We start from the raw sequence: 21,859 nt of genomic DNA, 5'->3' as shown, positions 1-21,859 counted from the left end.
TAACTTAATTGTTCACATTAACTAGTTTTTGCTGTAGGCAGAATTCAAACCCGAGCTAGTGGTCTGAATCAGTTGATGAAATCAATTGACGTGTTGAGGACGTTAAGGAGGGATTTGATGGAGATTGAGCAATTCATGTTGACAGTGGTTTGCTAGGAACGTTTGTAACACAGATTCACCATGAATTAAGGCCCGTTTGGTAGCCTTACTTGAGCAACATTTTTCACATTTTAAACATACTTACACACATTTTCACATACTTTTTCACACGTATATAAAAAACATTCAAACAACATTATTTTTCCTTTTTTAATTAATTCAAGTTTTTTCCGTTTTAAGGGTTTTAATACAAACGCACATCACAACTCCACTCAAAAGTCATGGTAACTTTTAAGGAAGTGTGACAAATTATACTACACATAACACTCTCTTAAGCAATATGAGATAATTACCCATTCTTTTTTTAAAAAAACAAACACACACACAAGGGAGAGAGAAGCCACTTTGAAATCACTCTTTTGTGTGTGCGTGTTTGTGTTTGTGTTTGTGTTTGTGTTTGTTTCTAAAAAGAAAAAAAAAAAGAAAAAAAAATTGATAAAAGAGAAACCACATTAAAATCCATCTACCCTCCAATTCTTCCATTCTTCCATTGACTTCACAGTGGGCTACCATCAAATGGGCCCAAATCTCTTTAAGAAATTGTCTCAAATTTGAAATATCACTTCGGCAATATTGGGGAAAAAAAAAAGAAAGAAAGTTGATGCTCTCTAATCATCTCAAGAGAAACTCTAGAGAGAGACCCAAATATGTACCCAAATTTATATGTTTAAGTGTCATCTTGTGATTGGTGTACTTAAATTAGCTTTTTCAATGAATACTAGTGGTGATCCATGTATAAGTATTGTAATCTAATCACAAATTGACGCTCAAGCAATGATATCAGTTTTTTTTTTTCACATGCACAAGCCTCCCTCTAAAGGGAGGAATTTTGTCCCGTTCATGAGACCCCCTCAAGCCTTAAAACACGAGTGGACAATGAACAATTGATTGAAAATTAACAGCAAGGGTGAAAGAAAGAAAAAATGAAAACATATTTCTTTGAAGTCATTGATCTTTCAAGTTACAAACTGAAAATGTGCTTCAATATACTATGTAATGCCCACCTAATGGCCATATCAATAACCAGTAAAGCAATAAGATGTGTGAGTACAATTTGTCTACTGCATTATATTTTGTCTATAAAACTCGATAGGATATTGATCCATCAATAGTCTCAACAACTAACCGATTCAAGCGTACAAGTAGCAGCAAATAAGATCTTGCTTTATGACCTGAAACAGTGCAGAAGCGTGTCATTAATCTTTCATAAAAAAGTAGAGCTCTACGTAGAATTATTCATAACAGCACTTTACTTAGTATTCAAGGCCTTAAGAAGTGTATTCACAATGCTTTCCCACATGGAAGGATGCATTCTTATTCAGGAATTTTGCAGAATGGCAATGAAAGCTGAATCAGACTCAGCTGCCTGTGACCAGCAGTAATCCCTGGCCACGTCATTTAGGTAACTAAAAGATAGCAAATGGAGTTCTCCTCTGTCTATACAAAAAGGCAGAGGCATTTATAAACTAGCAGCATTTTGAATGTGACTCCAGAATGCATTAACATTGCAGTTTTTCTTACAAAACCAGAGGGATCTATGGAGCAGAAAGAAATTGAAAGAAGGGACATTACCCAATCCCAATGATGAAATTTCATCTTGGTGGAAATAGTTGCATTCATTTGTTTTCTCTTTCTTGATCAGGCTTGAATTGATCTTCTCAATAGCATCAAGCAGCTCCTGCAAGGTGAAATTCAGCAAAACACCATCGACCAAATCTACTTATAAAAGTTCTAACCAAACTGGCTACCAAACAGCATATAATTACGAGACAGTCAGCCTCCCCAACAAAATTAGCACAAATTACAGATATCATCCATGTGGTATACCCTTAAAACATGGAGCTACCTTGTGTTTTATTTTGTGACACTTACCTCCCTTCTAGTTTGTTTTATCAGGGACTTACCTCCCTTGGGTTTTGTTTTGTTTGTTTTTTTTTTTTTTTTTTTAAGTGCTCTATTTCCCATGACAATCCCATTGCATCATTGTTCTTCCCTAATAAGGTTATTCACTGGAAGCCACGAACTCCACTAACTCACAAATGGAGCAATTAAAGAACAGAATTCCATCGAAATATGCATAAAAAGTAGCACGCATATTTATGCTTCGAAAGACCCATTTAGGCACTACAACTGCCACTCACTAGCTTGTTAATGAAATTATGAGGGCAAGGTGGGAGAGAGCTGATCAACTTCAGAAAAGAGATAGTCATCCGCACATTGTATAAATGATATTCTTTAAATGGAGTCTCACATTTTGGGTCTATTTATCAGTAATCAGAATTTCAGCAGGCCCATGGTCCGACCAGCTAAACCATGAAGCAAGTAAATTGAATCAACTACAGGTGTAACAACATTTGCTACATGTCTTGAGGAAAAAATTAAATAGCCAGCCATTATTCTCGCTTTGTGATTCACTCTCTCACCTATTACCACAGGTGTGATTGCAACCCACTAGACTGTGTTAAGATTTTCAGTTACTTTTCTTTTGTTTCATACTTACGACTTTTATAATGATATTTCCATTTCTGGTTTATTTATTTCGTCATTCTAAGAACTCTTATAGAAGATAAATTAAGTGAAACCAAGAATTAACTCAGATGCATGATTTTTATACATAGCCTCTTGCTTAAACCAGCAGTTCAACTACTGACCCAGTGGGTGAATTGATTCACCAAATCATTGTTTGGGTGAATGCCTAATGCAGTTCTCATAACTATGCATATTTGCAAAGTTCTTTTAAAAAAATTCACTAGCATTGATGGCCTAAAAACAACCAAGTCTAGTCCCAAAACTTTGGGGTTGACTCATGGGTTAAAATAGTAGAATACATCTTGAAGTATAGGTATATAACAAAACATGAAAGAAAACAATGAATCCATGCTTCATCCGGCTGAGTAACTGCTCTAGCAATTTGCATTAAACTGTAGAATCATCACCATAACAATTAGAGAAAGGAGGTTCAATGCTTAAACGACAGAAAGACATCTAAGAATCTGATAGTCATCTTAACTGGGTTCAGGTCTTGAGGAATCAAGTTTAAGTGGGCATCAAAGGAATTACAACTCACAAATTTAAATGGGTAGCCTAGAAGTTCTTAAAAGTCAAATGTAAGTCCATTAAGAATGACTATTCATAGCAGCAATATAAGCCAAAACAATGCAATGTAACATACCATACACTCAAGGAAATGTATTACTACCACAGTAATTAGGCCTTAGTGATTTGCAATTTGTCTAAATCTATGAGTATGATGAGTCAAAGAGCTTCCCAACTTTGTTTGGCTGGTCAAAAACCTCCCAACTAGGTAAAAACAAGAACTGTCTTGTTTAATTGGGTGGGGGGGAACCAAACCGGTGACCACAAGATGCTAAGGGAACACGAAATCTATGAACATAATAAGCATTAAGTTCAGCTAATAGCCCCTGAGGTCTATTTTGTTTTCTTATTAAGTTGTTTCAACTTACACGCACTACCAAATATAAGAACTACACATCTGCCTTTAATTAATATCTTATAATCCCTTAATCACAACACATCCATTTTAAATCGAATACGCATATATAAGAAAAGGTAAAATCAATAAGTATAAGGAGAAATTTATACCTCCCACGGCGCTAGACCTTTCAGATAGGAAGGAAGACTCTCATAATCATCATTTGATACCTTTATTAAAGGCTTTTGAACTTCAATCGACTTAAATTGTTCCTCATGTTGCCCTACATTTCAAATCAAGAAATCAGATTTTGGTATTTCTATAGTCATATGCCTTTTAATTACCAACAAAGAAAGGCAACCTCAATTACCAAAATCTAAGTGTTTTCTATGTTCAGATATATCATCAATCTGACCAGTAGCTGCACAAGAGAGAATGCAGTATTAATATAAGGAACAGTTAGAAAAGCAGCAGCTACTTCCTATAATTTAAGTTAACCATAATAAACGCACAGAGCCAAATACGACCAAACAAAACTGCAATCAATTCAAACAAAGCAACAGTTAGCAATTGTTGTTGACTAACCTTCAGATGCTAAAGTGGCAAGGCAAGCGTCAGAAAGCCCAAGCCTTTTCAAACTGAGTGAGTCATCCAATCTAAAGAATATTAAGAAACAACACAAATCTACCAATTAAGCCGAGTACATGCTCGGCCTAGTTGAGTTTCACTTTCATAAACCATTGTTCTTCCTCAAAAAAAAAAAAAAAAAAAAAATCGGCAATCAAATGTAGAATTAAGCAATTCATCGAAATTATTGTGAAATTCAAGACCTATTAAGACTTGTAACAGAAAAATTGAAGCATAAGCAAAAGGATACAATGCATCTTCTTCCAAACTCTTCACTATAGAACTGGTCATAGAGTCCGGTTTACAATAAGAATACAATGAATCCAATCCATACTTCGAATCCGAAACCTTCATTTCCAAACCATGCGGTGTTGATAGACTACGAACCTCATCTTCATCATCAACCTCAACTTCTATGGCAAAAGAAAGTAACAAAATCAACATTGGCAAACGCTTTGTATAGATTATTTGTCAGAAACTAAAAATCAAACAGGAATTGAGCGTGAATTGAATTGAAATTGTACCGGGATTGTATCCAAAGTCCTTGAGGCGAAGTTCGAGTTCGGCGAGATCGGACTGGTTCTTCTTGTAGACCTCATTGCAGTGACCTAAGAGCTCTTCGAAAGAGACGGTGCCGAAAGTCATGGAGTCGAGGAGGTTGAGATCGTCGGTTGCGATCGATACGCGGCGATTGAGGGATTGTATGAAGGTCGATGAAGCCGAATCTGTCACACAAAATATATAGTATATTATATAAAAAGAATAGCAGAGAAAACAAAAACGAAGAAAAATGAAAGAATAGAGAGAGAAGAGGAGAGGAGAGGAGAGACCGAGAGGAATGGGACGGCGATCGATGGATTGCTTGAGAGCGTCGCAACTGGACTCGACGTGGTTGCAGAATGAACTTAAGCTTCCGCAGAAGCTTCGGATTGACTCCTCCATTCTCTCTCTCGAGTCAAATCTTTGGAATTCAGAATTCGGAGTAGACTAGTATCGATTTGTATGGGAATGGGAAGCTTCTTTTTTTTTTTTTGGCAGTTTGAAATGCTACGCTGTGATTATGAGCGGGAATTGCAGTATCATATTGTGAACTTTTCGATCGACTTCTAGCCAAATCCACTTTTAACTGGCTTTTTGTATACCTATAATTTCAAGAAAGCGTCTGTAGCTCAGTGGATAGAGCGTCTGTTTCCTAAGCAGAAAGTCGTAGGTTCGACCCCTACCTGACGCGCATTCTCTATATTTTGGTTCCCTCCATATTTTTTTTTTTCTTTTTGCTAGTGAAGATCACTTTTTTTTTTTTTTTTGGATAGATTGTTAGTGAAGATAAAAAACTAAAGAACCTTCATTTTTCTATCTTACTAATTTTTTTGGGCAGGAAGGAAGGTAGCATTTCCCAATCCAAAGGTGTTTCTAACTTCCTGTAAATCAAATTGAAGTAAAGCAAGTGACCAAGTGCTTTTTATTTTATTTTATTTGTATTTAACTTGAAAAGAAAAAAAAAGGTGAGGACGACTAAAATTTTTGAGCAGCAAGTGTTGAAGAGTTAGATTGTTAATACTTTAGCTGCTCTCAAGTAGGGGTGTTCGAGGTGCAGTTTTGGGCCTTTTTAACACCACACTTTGCAGTGCGGTTTAGTTAAAATTATAACTGCACCACACCTTATTTTTACGATCACATGTACGGTGTGGTGCGGTGTAGTGTGGTGCGATTTAGAATTTAGCCAAAACCATAATTGCACCGCACCTCATTTTTGCGATTACATGTGCGGTACTATGTATAAGATGCGGTTTGAATAGATTAAAGTTGGTATATTTTTCAAATTTTGGGTTTTTTCTATCTAGCTCAAAAATAATTTTTCTCTTTATTTTGAGCCAAGTTTTAAAATATTGAGCTAGTTTTTCTTTATTTTGGACTAGCTTTCCTAGCCAACACTTGTTAGGGTTATCAAACTTTTATTTTTTTGAAAACTAGGATTATTAAACTATTAATAATATATTAAATATTAAAAATAAATAAAAATATTAATATATAGAGAATGTGCAGTGCGGTTATGCCATTTTGGTGCAGTTTTTTGCGGTTTAGTGAGCACCTATACTCCCCAATGACCTAATTTCCTTGAGGCAAAGAAATGTCTACAAGCACATTTAGAATTAGGAGAAAACAGGTCATTCAATACACCAATGGCCCCATTCACTGTGTTTAGCTTCATCTATAATTCCAACCATAATAGTCTAAGAAAAATATCAACCATTTGTTGATAAGCATTTTCTACAAGCCTGATTAGGCCAAATCTGACTTTCTTGTGGGCCTAATTCACGTATCATAATTTATTTTATTCTTTTAAATATGCCCCAAGCCCATGTAATTTAAGGAGAATGTGAGGGAGTGTGGTTTGAAAGGTACATGTTGTAAAGTGAGCCGGGGACACTTACAATACTTAAGGCTCATGGAAAGGGTCTAGTACCCAAAATTTTCACCCAATTGGAGGTTTCTAGCTCCTGTTGTATGTGGTTGAACATTCTAACCTAGCCCATTTTAGCCTTTAGGGTTTGTTTGGTTTGAGGAGTAGAAAAGTAGGAGGATAGAAAATATTTAGTTTTCCCTTGTGTGTATTTGGTTGTAAGGGTGGAAAAGTGGCAAAGAGGAAAACTCTTGTTTGGTTGAAGATAAAAGTGGGTGGATAGAAAATGTAGTTTATATAAATTGACTATTATGCTCTTGTTACATAATATGTAAGAAATAGATTTATTTGTATTCATTAAATAATATAAAAATTAACACATCATACATATACATTTACATTATTTTCTTTATTATATATATATATATATATATATATATTGCTACGGAAAAAAAAAAAAAAAAGAAGCAAAAACTAGGCAACAAAAACATGGGTAACAAATTTACACTATTTAACTAGATTTTAATACATTCTTCACCAGGGCATCAAAACACACTATTCAACAAATATTTACACATTCTTCACCTGTTTCAAAATAAATTTATCAACAAACTATATATATATATATATATATACATTCTTCCACTAGGTGGCCAAAGTAATCATGTTGAACATGAAATGATATTAATTACACTCATTCATAGCACAGTGCAAGTTAAAATATTACATTATCTTCTGAGTTTTCTATTTGCATTTTCAATAGAAAATAAAAAAAGCACAAAGTTTAGATATAAAAGGGGGAAAATTTGGGAAAAAAAAAAAAAAAAAACCTCTAGGAAGAAAAAGAAAAGTAAAAAAAGTGAAGGTCATACCTGTCTCGATTGGAGAAGAAAACAAAAGAGAGAATGCCGATAAGGAGGAGGGGGAAAAAAAAGAAAAAAGTAATGTCATACTTGGTTCTCAGTTGGAGAAGACAAAAAAAAAAAAAAAAAAAAAAACAAACAAACAGCAAAGAATAAATTAATAACAAAAGAAGATAATGACGAGAGAGAGAGAGAGAGAGAGAGAGAGAGAGAGAGAGAGAGAGAGAGAGAAGGGTCATACTTGATTTTGGCTGGAGAATTAAAAAAAAAAAAAAGAAGAAGATTAAGTTGAGATTACTAATGATGGAGGGACAAGAAGAAGGAAAAAAGAAACGAGAGAAGTTGAGATTATTACTGTTGAGCTATGAAGAGGCTTGTGAAGAGGTTGAAGTTTGAAGATTGACGATGAGAGTTCTTGGAAAAGTGGGAATTAGGTGGGGTAGATGAGAGCAAAAAAGGAGGGTTATTTTTGTCTTTCTCCATCAACAGGCGTTTTCACTCCTAGTTTCTCTCCATTTCGAAGAGACAAGTTTGGTATAGGCCTGGGTGGAAAATGCCCGAGCTCCACATAAAAATTTTCTTTCCCCCTCTTCTTACCAAACAACATAACCCCATTTTCTCTCCATTATTTTCCACCCACTATATTCCACCCCCAACCAAACAGACCCTTAAAGTTGAAATTTCAAAACAAAATCCCATATAGCCATCAAGGAGTTACACGGTTTCGATGCCCGGGTGAAAATAGTGGTACTAATGAGTTTTCTCTCTCTCCCTCACTACCTCTCAAATTCTTCTTCCTGCTATATGTGAAAAAAATTTCAAACCTAGTGTATTATGCACATTTTCTATCTCTTTGTTGTATTGCACTTTGATTTTGTTCTCGCAATGCACCACTAGCCTTATTTATTGAATATTGGAATTTTGGGCTTGAATATCTCCATTTAATCAAAGAACCCAGGGGAGAGTTTTGGGCTTGTTCTAGCATTTCAGCATTTGTCGCAAAAACATCCCAAAAATGTTCTAATTCTCAGGGCCTTCTATGAAGAAATCCTGGTAGTCCAGAGGATAGGCATATTCATATCTTTGTATTCGTGTGTTATTTTTCCTTCTTATCTTCTGCCTTTTCAGGCAAGAAGTTTACCAAATGGTTTTCTTCTAAAGGTTCATAAGAAACAACTCTGGCTGGCCCAACTCATCCAAGGCCATTGCTTATATAGTTATATCGTGTCTGCGGGTTATGCGCAAAGAGTAACATATTAAAGTCCACTTAGCTCACTTATTAAGTCATTGATTGTATACTCACTATTCTTTTTCTTTTTCCTCCCAGCCTGTGCCCGCATCATTCAGATGGTTCCCTAGTGAACCCAAAAGAAAAAGAAAAAGAAAACATAAACTACATTTGTACTAGGCTTTACGCTCTGCAAACCATATTTACAAGAGGCATAAAACGAACTGTCCATTTCACAGAATTTAATTACAACTAACAAAAACCAGATGTATAGAAACAGGAAAGGAGAGATTAGTACTCATATATACAAGTTAGCAGATATCGCAGTCGCTCTCTCCATGTATATGAGTTTTTGTGAGTTTTCCTGCAACTTGTTCAGGTAAGTTCCCCTTTAAGAGCTCTGGCAGCTCTTTGAATTGCTCTGGAAACCCTCCAGATCTCATGCTGAATTGCCGCTTGGATTTCTTTTCGACTCATTCTTGCAGATTGGGAAATAGCATCTGCTACCCCAGGGAAGAAATCCAACTTGCTTTCATGGTCACCCGGGGGCCCATAAATCTACCCCAAAAAACAAAATCAGAATGAGTTGTATGGGAAATATTTAGTTCTTCAATACAGTAATCTTACTAAGGATAGACCTATTGATTGTTTTCTTAATAGATAGGCATCAGGCAAAAGGGCCAGGAGCTCTATATTCAATGTGTACATACATGTACTCATTATGTCTTCATCACATTTTGGTATAATTGCTTCCCACAATACAACACAAACAAATTCGGTATATGTCAAAATTAATTTTCAAATATAACTTATTAGTCTATTTTTAGACAGTAGTAACTGCAAAATATGGATTCAAGTTGGTAAAAGGTACAAATTATGAACCCTTCTTTAGGAATCTCAAAAGTGAGATCGAATCAGGGAAAGAGATGAATAATCAGTAAATTGCTTAATCTGATTTTATAAGCATTATACAATGGTCTTTTTCCTTCCTCATTTTTCCTGCCATGGAGGACCATCGGCTTTGCAAAAATCTCAAAAAAGGTCATTTTTATGGGTCAGAACAGAAGTGGCATATTGGTGCTTAGCCTGCTCTTCTCCATAACAAGTTTTTAAGAAAAGAAGAATAATAAGTCTCCTAAATTCAAAATAAAAGTATAATTGGAAATTTTCTTCACGCTTATTTCGAAACAGAGCCTAACTTTTTTTCTCATTTACACAGTTATCACTCAAAATTTTCAATGAATTAAAGGAAAGAACTTACGAGATGCTTAAACCACTGCCTTCCTTGAAGCCCATCCACATCCAAAAACCCTCTTTCAGCAAGCATCAACCGATCATTCAGTGCTCGCTTTTTCAACACTACAGAATCACCAGTAGTTTCTTGCTGTCTCAGTATCTGCTCTTCAGAACAAGAAATGCCCCATGGTTAATTAAAAACACCAAAATTAAAAAGGAAAAAAATTCAAAAGATAAAGAAAGAAGGAAATTTACATAGGGGATTTATTTATCGTCGCTAATACATGCATGCCAAAAATAGTGTATTGAAATTACCTTTGCTTCATCCTCAGCTTCTTTAGCTGCAGAGACAAGTTCTTGAATTGATGTTGTTAGAGGATGCAGGGATACATTCTCATGCAACAAGTTGCTCAAGATACCTTTATACCTCTGGCCACAGGGGGAAAAATACAATTTCAATATGTAGTATCAACAAAAATAAGAACACCAATGCTATATTTGAAGGTTCAAACAATTTTAATTATTAACAATGATTTTTTACTTTAAAAAAAAAAAAGAAAAAAAGAAAAAAAAGAAGCTTTGTTAGTAATGTTGATGCAACATCAATGTTTGATAAGCATCTTCCTCAAAGTTCATTGGGATTTTTTAATATCTTCATATTAGTTTTCTCCATATTTAGCATAGAAAAAAGTTACGACTACTCTTGTTCAACTGTATAATATTCATTTGGTTGTCCATACATACAAACTCTTTTCCCATTGATTCCATGTGTATAGAAGAGAACTGTCTGGGAGGTTTGACGCCAAGCATTGCATTATTAACCTTAAAGCAGGTCATGGAAAAGATTAAATTAACATCACATGGTCACATCAACCAGCTAGAAGCTAGATTGCGGCCACCTTGACCAAATGGCAATTTCTCAACACAACACAACACAGCATAGCCCTAATCCTAAACAAAACATGTTTTTTTTTTTTTTTTTCACAAGTAATTCCAACTACAAGATTAATTAATCAGTATTTCCCAAACCACACACACTAGAGATACACAAGCAGCAAAGAATTCCTAAAATAACCAAAATAAGATTAGATGAATACCTGCAATTGTTCAGCATAAGATAGGTAATTGAATGGTAGAATGGAATCATCAGCCAGGTGAAGGGCTAGAAGACCCCAAATTCCTGCAACTGAAACAACACAAAACAGAAATGGCATCATCTTGAAGAGGCTTAATATTTGTTAAGACAAATTGAAGTGCCAATCCATTTATGGACAAATGCTAATAAAAAAGAGAGCTAACCAGCCACATGCCGATGAAACAACGGATCTCCATTATTTGTCATCCACACATAGGAGTCAAAAGCAGTGTGATAGACTGGAAAACCTGAATAGGAATGAAGATTCATTACTTCACCAAACTGTTTAGCATCAAAATTCAATTTGCTAATATTATATTTAACTGAGGTTCAGATTATTACAACAAGTATGTTAACATTATAACTCATTAGGGATAAGCAATTTCAAGAAATAATAAAATTCATTTTCTCCAGATAGTAAGGTTATTGTTTAAACAGCCTACAGAAGTTGATAAATGCAATTCTGATTCCCACAGAGAACACAGACACAACCTCTGTAATGGCTTCAGTATATATAGGAGCAAGAATCTGATTTAACATTTCATAAACTCTAAGCCATTCATTCTTTTTAAAAACTCCCAAACATAGTATAAGAGTCAAAGAGGAAAAAGAAAAGAAATATGGAACTCATAGTGTTGCACACAGACATACACAAGAGTGTACTTGCACCTACAACTAGATGTGATATGCATTATTTGCAAAACTTTCAATTTCTTCACGTAAAACTTTTTATGTACACGTATGAGAGATTTACCTCTTCCATAGTATATATCAATAGAAGGAACCCCTGCATGTTGCACAAATGGAGCAAAATCAGAATCCACTCCACCAAGTCTTTGGATCTACAGCCAGCCAAGACAATTGTGGTTAAAAAACTAGCATAAGCCTTGCATCGTTAAAAATGAAAGCACCAACCAAGAAAAGCAATTTAATTTCAATTCCTTTGCATCCCAAACAAGAAACTACTATCAAGAAGCGAATCATAGTGCCTTGGCCACTTTTATCTTTCAGAAATACTACAGCGACATAAATTGGTAGCAAGCATATAATAGGACCGAAAAAAGAGAGGGGGGGTGATGCAGCGTAGGCGTGTAGAAGCAGAATTTGTAACACACAATTACTACAACTCTTCCACGAAACCTATGTTCCACAAGAACACTAGGCTAGTAGGCAAAATAATAGAGAAAATATCTCTAACAAACTTTTATTAATCAACGCATAATAATAATAATCAACCCCTCTATAAAGAGTATTTATAGAAATAGAATTTCTCCTACTCCTTTTAGGAAAAGAAATAATAAACTTACTTCTACTTGAGAAAGGAAGAACAATTCAAATAGAAAAAAGAAAACAACATAAAATATTAAAATATTTTATTCTTCCTAAACCAATTTGCATCATTCTCTCGGGGTTGGGGAAAACTCATCCTCGAGTTTTGTGGCAATCTTCCACGATCAATTGGAACCCTGAATAATCCTCTCCATCCTATTCTTCTATGCAAGACAAGACGAATTAGTATGCTACTTATCAATCTTTTCTCTCTCATAATAAATCTTGATGTACGGATTTTTATTCTTGACTTCTTTTGCCACGGCGGGATATATGAAGCAAGTACTAAAAAAGAATCCATGCACGCATCCAAAAACTTCATATTTCCTCCTCGACAAAGATTACTTAAAATCACTCGTTCACGCCTCTTGTTGACCACTATCAATTCTTGTTCAATATAATCCTCTCAAAAGGGATCAATAACCTTTTGTTTTTGAATGTCGAAAGTCTCATCAACGATGTGAGTTATGGGCTCATCTCGTATGTATATGACTTTATTTTTATCAAGCTCAATCTTTTCTCCTTGACTAAAATCTTCAGGATAATCATCATAAATTGGTAGAGAATCCCAATCTACTAGACAAACTCTTTCAATGTATTCATCATCCTCTTTGATATCGCAGCCCTCCTGCTCAATATCAAGATCCTCCTCCTCCACAAAACATGGATTTGGATGGTAGTTTTGAGGTTGACTTCCAACGGCTAAGGCGGTAAGCTGCTTTGAAAGCGCATCAAACCACTCCTCTATTCGTTGAAAGAACGCCTCTAATTGCGCATCGCGTGTAACCTCATCGCATTCATACACGTCATCTATGGCAACAGGTTTTCCCCCATGTACTCCTTTTTGTGCCATCGTAGGATTCTAGCTTGGTTCTAATACCAACTGATGCAGCGTAGGTGTGTAGAAGCAGAATCTGTAACACACAATTACTACAACTCTTCCACGAAACCTAAGTTCCACAAGAACACTAGGCTAGTAGGCAAAATAATAAAGAAAACATTTCTAACAAATTTTATTAATCAACGCATAATAATAATAATCAAACCCTCCATAAAGAGTATTTATAGAAATAGAATTTCTCCTACTCCTTTTAGGAAAAGAAATAATAAACCTACTTCTACTTGAGAAAGGAAAAACAATTTAACTAGGAAAAGAAAAATAATTAAAATCCTAATTCAACTAGAAAAAAGAAAACAACATAAAATATTAAAATATTTTATTCTTCCTTAACCAATCTGCATCGGGGGGGGGGGGGGGGGGGGGGGGAGAGGGCTTGGATATAAGGTTATAAATGCATAAAATAGTAAAATACTATCTGGTTATGATTTTTAACTTCTAGAACATTCTTCAAGTTTTTTCATGAAACACTCAAACAAATATTTCAAAAGTTGCTTAAACAAGGCCTAGTAGAACTGTCTAATAGTCATTTAGGCCAAGCACATAACCACGAAAAAGTAGATTACCCTAGCTGATTCTTCATATATGCCTAGGATTTAATATTGGTGGCCATCTACCATGTCTGGGGAATCTCAGATAAACCTCAGTCAAACCAACTCAAGTTGTCTAATTTGTAGGGGCAATAATCTGACAATAAACTTGAGAACCACCGGAGCTGGGTATACTTTACCAAGCTCCATTTAATCTCATTTAGAAATCTAATGAGGCCAAACCCAAGCTGGAAGCCTGGAACAGATAAAAAATCATGAGCAGCATCAGGCATGAGTCAGTTGTGTTTCTATAGCTACATCATATCTTTGAAAGTCCACCGAAATGAATCAGTTCAGCAGCAATGTGCATCCTAGAAAATACACCAAAATAAACCAGTTGAAGAAAATCTTATTTACACTATAGAGACAGCAAGGATGAGAACAAGCCATGTAAGTGTTTTTCATTTCCTATGATGTTATCTTTTATTGGCACAAGTATGAAAATGATGAAATCATAATAAAAGGGTAACAGGATTGCCCCTTTGTATCCTAGACACATTCCAAATGAAACATCGGAAAGCTAAAAAAATAGGTAAACTTACATTCGTGCCTGCATTTGTGGCAGCCCACTTCTCATAGACTGTCAAACCCTCTGAATCAGGATCCTTTACCTGAAATCAGCTTCAATATTAGTTAAGTCACATTTCTCAAATACAGAGTTAAGACCAAGTCATATCCAATGAGATGTGTTAAAGTACTGATTATCCCAAATGCTTAAGTTATTAGGAAATTGTGAATTTAATCATTTAATCATAATTCTAATAAGATGATCATGGGTTATTGTTTATTTATTAAACACTTTACCTTCTTTGTGACCTCAAGAAGTAGACTGTCCAACTGAGGCGTAGCACCAACAAAGAAACCCGGACCTTGAACCGCACAATCTACATTAAGGTAGGCTACTGCTTTGGAGCCCAGATTCACAAGGTTCTGTTCAACCCACTCAGTTGATCCTATCTGAAATGACAAACCAATACATACTAAATTTAAGTCTTATACATGAACATAGTCCAAGAGAAAATTAAACATTACCTACCATCCCAAACTCTTCCGCATCCCAACTGCAGAGAATTATTGTCCTTCGAGGCTGCCACCCCAAGCGAATCATAAGAGCATATCGGCGAGCAATGTCAAGCAGCGCTGCAGTTCCACTGTTGGGGTCAACAGCACCATACGTCCATGCATCTCTATGATTTCCAAGCAGCACATAGCGATCAGGCTCTTCCGAACCCCTTATGACAGCAAAAACATTATGAATAGTCGCTACCTTTTTCTCCCCCTAAAAAATGTGAGGAAAAAAGAAGATTCATAAGTACATTATATCAGTGGTCTCAACCCTTTAGCAATAAACTGACATGTGAAGATGTTCAGCTTTCAATTGAAGAACACAAGTGCAAAGAAGTCAACCCCCTCAAATCCCATTATGAGGCTGCACACAAAAAGCATGCAGCCAATATGCATGCTCGCACCAGGCCAAGATAAACCTACCTACCTCCATACAACTTGAACTATTTCCTTTGTATTGTCATAACGTTACCTCCCCCAAGTAAAGTCCAAGAAACTCAATTTAAATTCATGTATGACAATTTATTTTCCGGGAGAGTCCAAACTTTTCCAAAAACTAGCAATCATGAGCCAGAGCACAAGGCTTCCAAAATTTCCAAAAACTGAACCACCCCCCATCCATATTTGAATAAAATGTTAGCTCAATAAATAAAGAACCCCAAAAAGGCCAACTTTCCCAACTTCCAAATGCACAATCAAATTAACCAAAGCAAGACGATTGCCCACATCCAAAGTTTGACCAAACTTTACTCAACCACCAGTCTAACTAACAAAACAAAAAATAACAGAAAACATAGCATAAAAGTCAAACACTGTTCTATCCCACCACAAAACTCTTTTCTTTCTTAACAACATTTGACTTTAAACATAAAGCAAACAAAAAAGTCTTTAAGTCCCTCCAACCAGTAGCGATTGATAAAACCATCCACTATTCATGCGTCAAATAAAAGCAAAGCTGAAACACATCACCAACCTGGTAAGTGAAGTTCAAGGTTGTCGGGCCCGGCCCGACCCCCCGGAGGTCAACCCGCCATTTTTCCGGCGGCGGAGCGCCACCGAGTGAGTCCAATATGAGCCGAGCTGCCCGAACCGACAAGGGCATGGATGGAATTTTGGGAAATCTTTTCAAGACTCGAGCGTCTTCCATCTCCAAACTCTCACTATCATCGACTGCAGCCCAGCCAGGACTCAGTGGGTCCCCAACGCCACTCATCACAGTCCCTCTCTCGAACCCTTTCACCTCCTCGCCCTCGGTGTACAACAGCACCGCCACAGCTCCATTCTCCTCCGCCTTCTGAACCACAATCCCTCTAGGCAAATCTCCTCTTCTCGCAACCACTACGCACCCTTTGACACTCACATTCAACTCCTTAATCGCCTGAAAGTCAACGTCCCTCCCGTAATTCACGAACACCGCCTTAGCGAACGCCGTCCCCGACGGCGAGTACGCGTGATAAGGTCGCACTACAGCGTCGTCGTCCGAGGAATCCGATAACGACAGGTCGTGGACCGTCCCGTTGCTAAAATGCGCGGACAGAGAGGAGTGCGTAGGATAGGAGAGTAGGGTTTTGTATTGAGTGGTGTGGGTTTGGAGGTTGAGGTTTTTGAAGTGGGAAACGACGTAGTTTACGGTAGTTAAAGAGGGCGCGGTTCCGGCGAGGTGAGGGTGCTGCGTGAGGGCGCGGAGGTAGGAAGCTATGGTGTGGTTGGAGGCAGAGGAGAGGAATATCTGGCGGAAGCGGAGGGCATTTTGGGCATTCGGATTTATTACCGTAGAGTCTGGGTAGTGTAAACTATAGAAACCAAGAATGCAGAGAATAATGAGTAGCAGGAAGGTACATAAGGGTGAAGGCTTTGATGTCGCTTTCCAAACAGTCTCTACCATTTTTGTAAGATTAGAAACAACAAAGTGTGTCAGACACAACAATAAGAACTAAGAAGAAGAAGCGAGTTTTTAGGGGTTTGGCGTTACCAATTTATTTAGGAAGTTTTATCAATGGCATTCATTTTCTTTCTTCTTCTTTTTTTTTTTTTTTTTTTTTTTTTAGCTCTAAATATTTTTTTGGTGATTGGATGTGATGTGAGGTTGTGAGATGAACAAAACAATGGCTGGAAAGGCTGAAAGTAAAACCAATTTGATTCATGTGTCGGGTTTGATGGTTGGTTTATTAAGGTGGTGGGGTTTTTTTGATTTTTTTTGGTGGGGATTTGGTGTGTTTTTTATTCGACAGTTGTAGTATAATTAGAAGCGATATGAAGCATGCTTGCTTTTGTCGCGTTTGTTCGATTGGGAAATCATGCGAAAGTGACTTGAAATGATGAAACTCTTTTTTAAAGTGCGAACCTACATCGACTTCCTTTTTTTATATGTGAGATCGGTTTGGAAAACCCGTCTTAAGACAAAAATCCCCCATTCTGATTTGTGTGCTCACCATAACGCCATAAAAATATTTGACGAGCCACCGACAACGCAACTTGTTATATTGATATATACTGTTTTAAAATACTTCCTCCACCTATGTGCACGGCACTACTCTAAAAATATTAATAAAAAATCTACTTGAAGGAGGAAATTTTTTTTTGTTGAATGTATCTATGTCACTTTCTAGCGGCATGAAACGATGGAGGGAGGTGGGTGCTAAGTAATAGGATATTGTTAATCGTCGTACAAATACAAAAACTCTGATTGGGTCCGTATCATGATGTATTGGACTTATTCAAATGATGTATAAATGTTAGAAATGTGTTATCATCTGGATAAGTCTAATGCACCTACATATTGGACGTATTATCATCTAGATGAGTTTAATACAATTGCACATTGGATCCAATCCTTACTCTTGTAGGAATGTAGCCATGCTACTCTCAAGCTAAAGAAAGATTCAAACAAACCCAAGTTAAATTGAGGCAAGACAAAAAGAATGCGAAAATAGGTGTCAGAACCTAGGGTTGCTTAAAGTCAACACCAAACGTGATCAAAGTCTGCATCAATTGTAAAATTAAAGAAAGTTTTATAATCATTCTTGAAACGGTAAAACTTCAAATTGTGCTTAAATAAAAAAATAACAAATAACAAAACACAAAAATAAACACTAATTATTAAATGGTTGGACTTAGTATGCGAAAATAGGTGTCAGAACCTAGGGTTGCTTAAAGTCAACACCAAGCGTGATCAAAGTCTGCATCAATTGTAAAATTAAAGAAAGTTTTATAATCATTCTTGAAACGGTAAAACTTCAAATTGTGCTTAAATAAAAAAATAACAAAACACAAAAATAAACACTAATTATTAAATGGTTGGACTTAGTAGGTATTTGGGTCCAATAATTAACTGACTCCATTTGAAAGACCACCAGTTTGGACGTCTTCTTTTTGCTTCTATGTTTATCTATCTATAATCTATATATAGTATAAAACCAAAATCCTTGACTTTTTGTTAACTTTTTAAAAATTGACATATTAACTTTACAAGCCTCACAAATTTATACCTCATTATAATTTTTAAATTTTTTTTTATTTCTTTAATTAGACTAAAATATTAGAAAGACTCGCATTAGTAGTAGGATTTATTAGAGAGACTCATGTTAGGATTAGGATTCAAAAAAATAAATTCTTTAATTAGATTGCAATATTAAAGAGACTCGAGAAAGAATTGTGCGTGAGAGAGAGAGAGAGAGAGAGAGAGAGAGAGAGAGAGTCACTTTAGGAGTTAGGACTCCTATCTTCCCACCTCAAAACCCTAGCAACTACCACAGTTGCTTAACACTTTCATGATTTCTTCAAATTATTGCTTGTCTTACCACATTCAATCTCACATATGATCTATGTATGATCCATATTTCATTTTTTTATAGAGATAAATTACAATATGCTGCAAATTCCGCTGCTCGAATTCTTTTTTCCCCTAAACCCTCAAGCACTTTGTGCATGGAGTGGTGTCAATTCAGTTATAAGGCCATTAGCAATCCATATTTCAACTGATTGTTTTTTTTTTTTCTTTCTCTCTTGCTCCTTCTGACAAAAGTACTGGTATATATATATATATATATATATATATGGGTTGGGTTCAAGTTATACATAGTGTAACTTTAAGCAATGTTACACCATTCAATATTTTTTAATTGGATGCAAATTTTGACAAATCTACCGATTACATTATCTTCGTATATTCTCCATGCTTGCAAAATTTCAAGGTGATCAAATATTGTTGTTCCATCTAATCTTAAGACGTATGAGTTAGCTACAACCAAGGAAGGGTGCTTGCATTTTATATTGAGTTACAGCACAATTACGATTTTGATATTAAGGTCGATCGTTATGAACTTGTGGGATTTGTAAAGGATGTAATTGATTGTAGATGTTTGAGATGTGTATTTTGTTTTAGAATTAAGGAGAAAGACACATTCTATATCAAATTTTATTCTACAATATTCATCCAAAGTTTTTTTTTTCCTCGTTACTTGAACTAAAGAATTATAATGGATGTGTATGTGCAATTTATAATTGTTACTTCTTAAGATAAGCTCATTACTAACAAAGTTCTATAACAACATTATCCAAAACCATCTTACATAAAATATTACAACATTATTTGTGCATCGCACAGGCAGCTTACTAACAGGATCAGCTCAACAACTTTGGGGGCCTTAGGCGAAAATTTTAAGTGAGACCTTTTTATATTTAAATATTAATCAAATAATATATATTGAATTTTTTTAATTTAAAATTTATTTTTCTTACTTTTTGAGATGCAAAATTACTAATTAAGTTTTTGATATGATACATATCAAATTATTAATTGGTATAATAGTTTATACCAATTGATTAAGTGAGAAAACGTGTTGTCTTATAACTATGGGCTGCACTGCACAGTACAGCCTGTGCTGTTGTGCGCCTATGCAGTGCAGATGTGAGATGTCTAGCCTGTACTCCTATGGCTAAGGGTGAAAGCAAAAAATGTGTCCTATCGTAGTGAAAAAGGGTCCAATTAAGAGAGGGGCAAAAAAGGGTCCTATCATAGTAGAATTTTGCATCAATATTTTCCCAGCCTGTCCTGTGACTAAAAACGTGTCTCATCAATCAATTGTGCAGTAAAATAAACTAAAAAAAAAATATAATTTAAGTTAAATAAATAGCAGACTCATCATCTTTATTTTTGAAAAGATAGAGAAGGGAAGAAGATTACCTTTGGTACACTTCCCCTTTCCAATTTTGAATTCGCTGTGAATTGAAGGGAATCAACAAAGAAAAATTTCAACCTAGACTGAGTTTATGGAAAAAGATCAAGAATCAAGATGAAGATGAAGAAAAGAAAAGTAAGAATATAGATGGGCAGAGAGATAGAGAGATGAGAGATTTTTCTTTTGTTTTTGAAATTTATAATCTTTATTTTAGCATATTTCAAGACAATTACGTTGTATTATTAATGAATTTGTTTGGTATTAATTTTGATTTTAGCATATTTCAAGAATGAGTTAATAAATTTGTCTCCTAAAATTTAATTTTGTTAGCTGAAGTTTGACTATTTTTGTCTTTTCTCTTTTTAATCTTCTACATTTTAGGATACTATGGGGCATTTTTAATGCATTTTATTGACCAATAAAAGTGCTTAATTTTTTTAATTAGAATGTATAGATAAATATATTTTATATATATAAATTTTTTTTTAACAAGTGGGGCTTTCTTTTATTTGGGGGCCTTAGTCGATTGCATCAATTGCATCACCTATTGAGCCGACCTTACTTACTAATCATCAATATTCAATATATATATATATATATATATATATATAGATATAAAAGCAGAGACCTCATGCAGGAGAGTATGAGGTTCTGCCATGTGGCTCATTCTATGAATAGAATTGAAATACTCTTAAGCCACATCAGAATTAAAAACAAATTTAAAAATAGAGACTCTTGATTTCCTTTGGTTCAATGTTTCAAGACTATTTTTTGTTACATTTTTTGTGCAATGTTTTAAGACTACTATTTGTTTCATTTAGTTCAATATTTCAAGACTTTTCCTCTCTCACACAAAAAAATCATTGCATTTCCATTCACCTTTTTAACTTCTACTCTTTTATATATGCATGTCCACAGTTCTTCATGCCATCCCATTTCAAATACACTCATAAAGAAAAAAACAATGTCATTTGCTTTCAACATTTTAACAATACCTACATAACTCCAACATTGCAGTACCATTTGATCAACCTGTATGAGTAGGCTATGACTAAGGAAGAGGGCTTGCATTTTTTATTCAATGATGGTAGCTCACAGTTTTGATGTTGAAGTCGGACGTTGTGGATTTTGTGAAAGTTGTGATTTGCTTTGAGTCTTTGGGTGTTTGGGATTTTGGTTTGGGAAAGTTATAAATGTATTTTGTTTTAGAACTAAAGAAAAAGAAAAAGAAACATTCTAATTGATTATTTATGAAGTTAGCTTTTTTGTTGTTAGAACTCATAATTTGTAGGTTTCTTTGTAGGCTTTTTTTTATAGCTATTTTGTGTGATATGAGCCATAGTGATAAAAAATAAAAATCAATGATGATTTCAAAGTAATTTCCTCCCTTTTTTTTCTCTCTCTTTTTTTTTTTTTTCTTTTAAAAGGATATGAAAGCCTAACTAAAGACAATTAAATTTTAAAATTGGATGTGTTTTTAGACAATTTCTTTTTGTTTAATCATGTTTTCTTTATGTTGATACTTACAAATGATTTCATTGAGATAATGAATTGGGTATTTGCAATTTAGGTTTCCATATTTGGTAGTGAAAATAGAGTGGTTAAGGAAGTGTTTGAGAGGTTCCTTAAATTTATGTAAATTTAAGATATAAAAGTATTTTATGCTTACAATTCTTATTTTGAAGATTTCAAAATCATTTAATTAGTTTAAA

General features: G+C 35.1%; 2 protein-coding genes and 1 non-coding gene across 5 annotated transcripts; 1 reads left to right on the top strand and 2 right to left on the bottom strand.

Annotated features, from left to right (window-relative positions):
- Positions 1–1,067: 1,067 nt before the first annotated feature.
- LOC126692791 (uncharacterized) lies at positions 1,068–5,322 on the bottom strand. 2 transcript variants are annotated; one of them, XM_050388558.1, is made up of 8 exons: positions 5,050–5,322; positions 4,744–4,944; positions 4,470–4,629; positions 4,178–4,248; positions 3,963–4,013; positions 3,763–3,875; positions 1,732–1,837; positions 1,068–1,331 (listed from the first exon to the last, which is right to left on the bottom strand). In XM_050388558.1, the coding sequence occupies exons 1-8, from the start codon at positions 5,159–5,161 to the stop codon at positions 1,237–1,239; spliced, it is 909 nt and encodes a 302-aa protein (XP_050244515.1). In that variant the 5' UTR covers positions 5,162–5,322; the 3' UTR covers positions 1,068–1,236. The 2 variants fall into 2 exon arrangements, with proteins under 2 accessions (XP_050244515.1, XP_050244514.1); XM_050388557.1 differs by having other exon boundaries at positions 4,470–4,632; positions 5,050–5,319.
- A 55-nt stretch (positions 5,323–5,377) lies between these two features.
- TRNAR-CCU (transfer RNA arginine (anticodon CCU)) lies at positions 5,378–5,450 on the top strand. Its single transcript has one exon. It is a non-coding gene; the product is annotated as a tRNA-Arg (tRNA).
- Positions 5,451–8,884: 3,434 nt separating this feature from the next.
- Positions 8,885–17,228, bottom strand: LOC126692790 (probable glutamate carboxypeptidase AMP1). Of its 2 annotated transcripts, none has more exons than XM_050388556.1 (10): positions 15,941–17,209; positions 14,939–15,181; positions 14,707–14,859; positions 14,445–14,513; positions 11,840–11,927; positions 11,250–11,333; positions 11,048–11,136; positions 10,266–10,379; positions 9,976–10,110; positions 8,885–9,272 (listed from the first exon to the last, which is right to left on the bottom strand). In XM_050388556.1, exons 1-10 carry the CDS (start codon positions 16,850–16,852, stop codon positions 9,090–9,092), a joined length of 2,070 nt encoding a protein of 689 aa, XP_050244513.1. In that variant the 5' UTR covers positions 16,853–17,209; the 3' UTR covers positions 8,885–9,089. The 2 variants fall into 2 exon arrangements, 1 of the variants encoding a protein (XP_050244513.1); XR_007645080.1 differs by having other exon boundaries at positions 9,252–9,272; positions 9,976–10,115; positions 15,941–17,228.
- Between the last annotated feature and the right edge of the window lie 4,631 nt (positions 17,229–21,859).

Source organism: Quercus robur, chromosome 7 (assembly GCF_932294415.1).
Source record: "Quercus robur chromosome 7, dhQueRobu3.1, whole genome shotgun sequence".
In the NCBI taxonomy this organism is placed as follows: Eukaryota; Viridiplantae; Streptophyta; class Magnoliopsida; order Fagales; family Fagaceae; genus Quercus; species Quercus robur.
The sequence above is the reverse complement of the archived record's forward strand: the minus strand, read 5'-3'. Positions and strand labels throughout refer to the sequence as shown.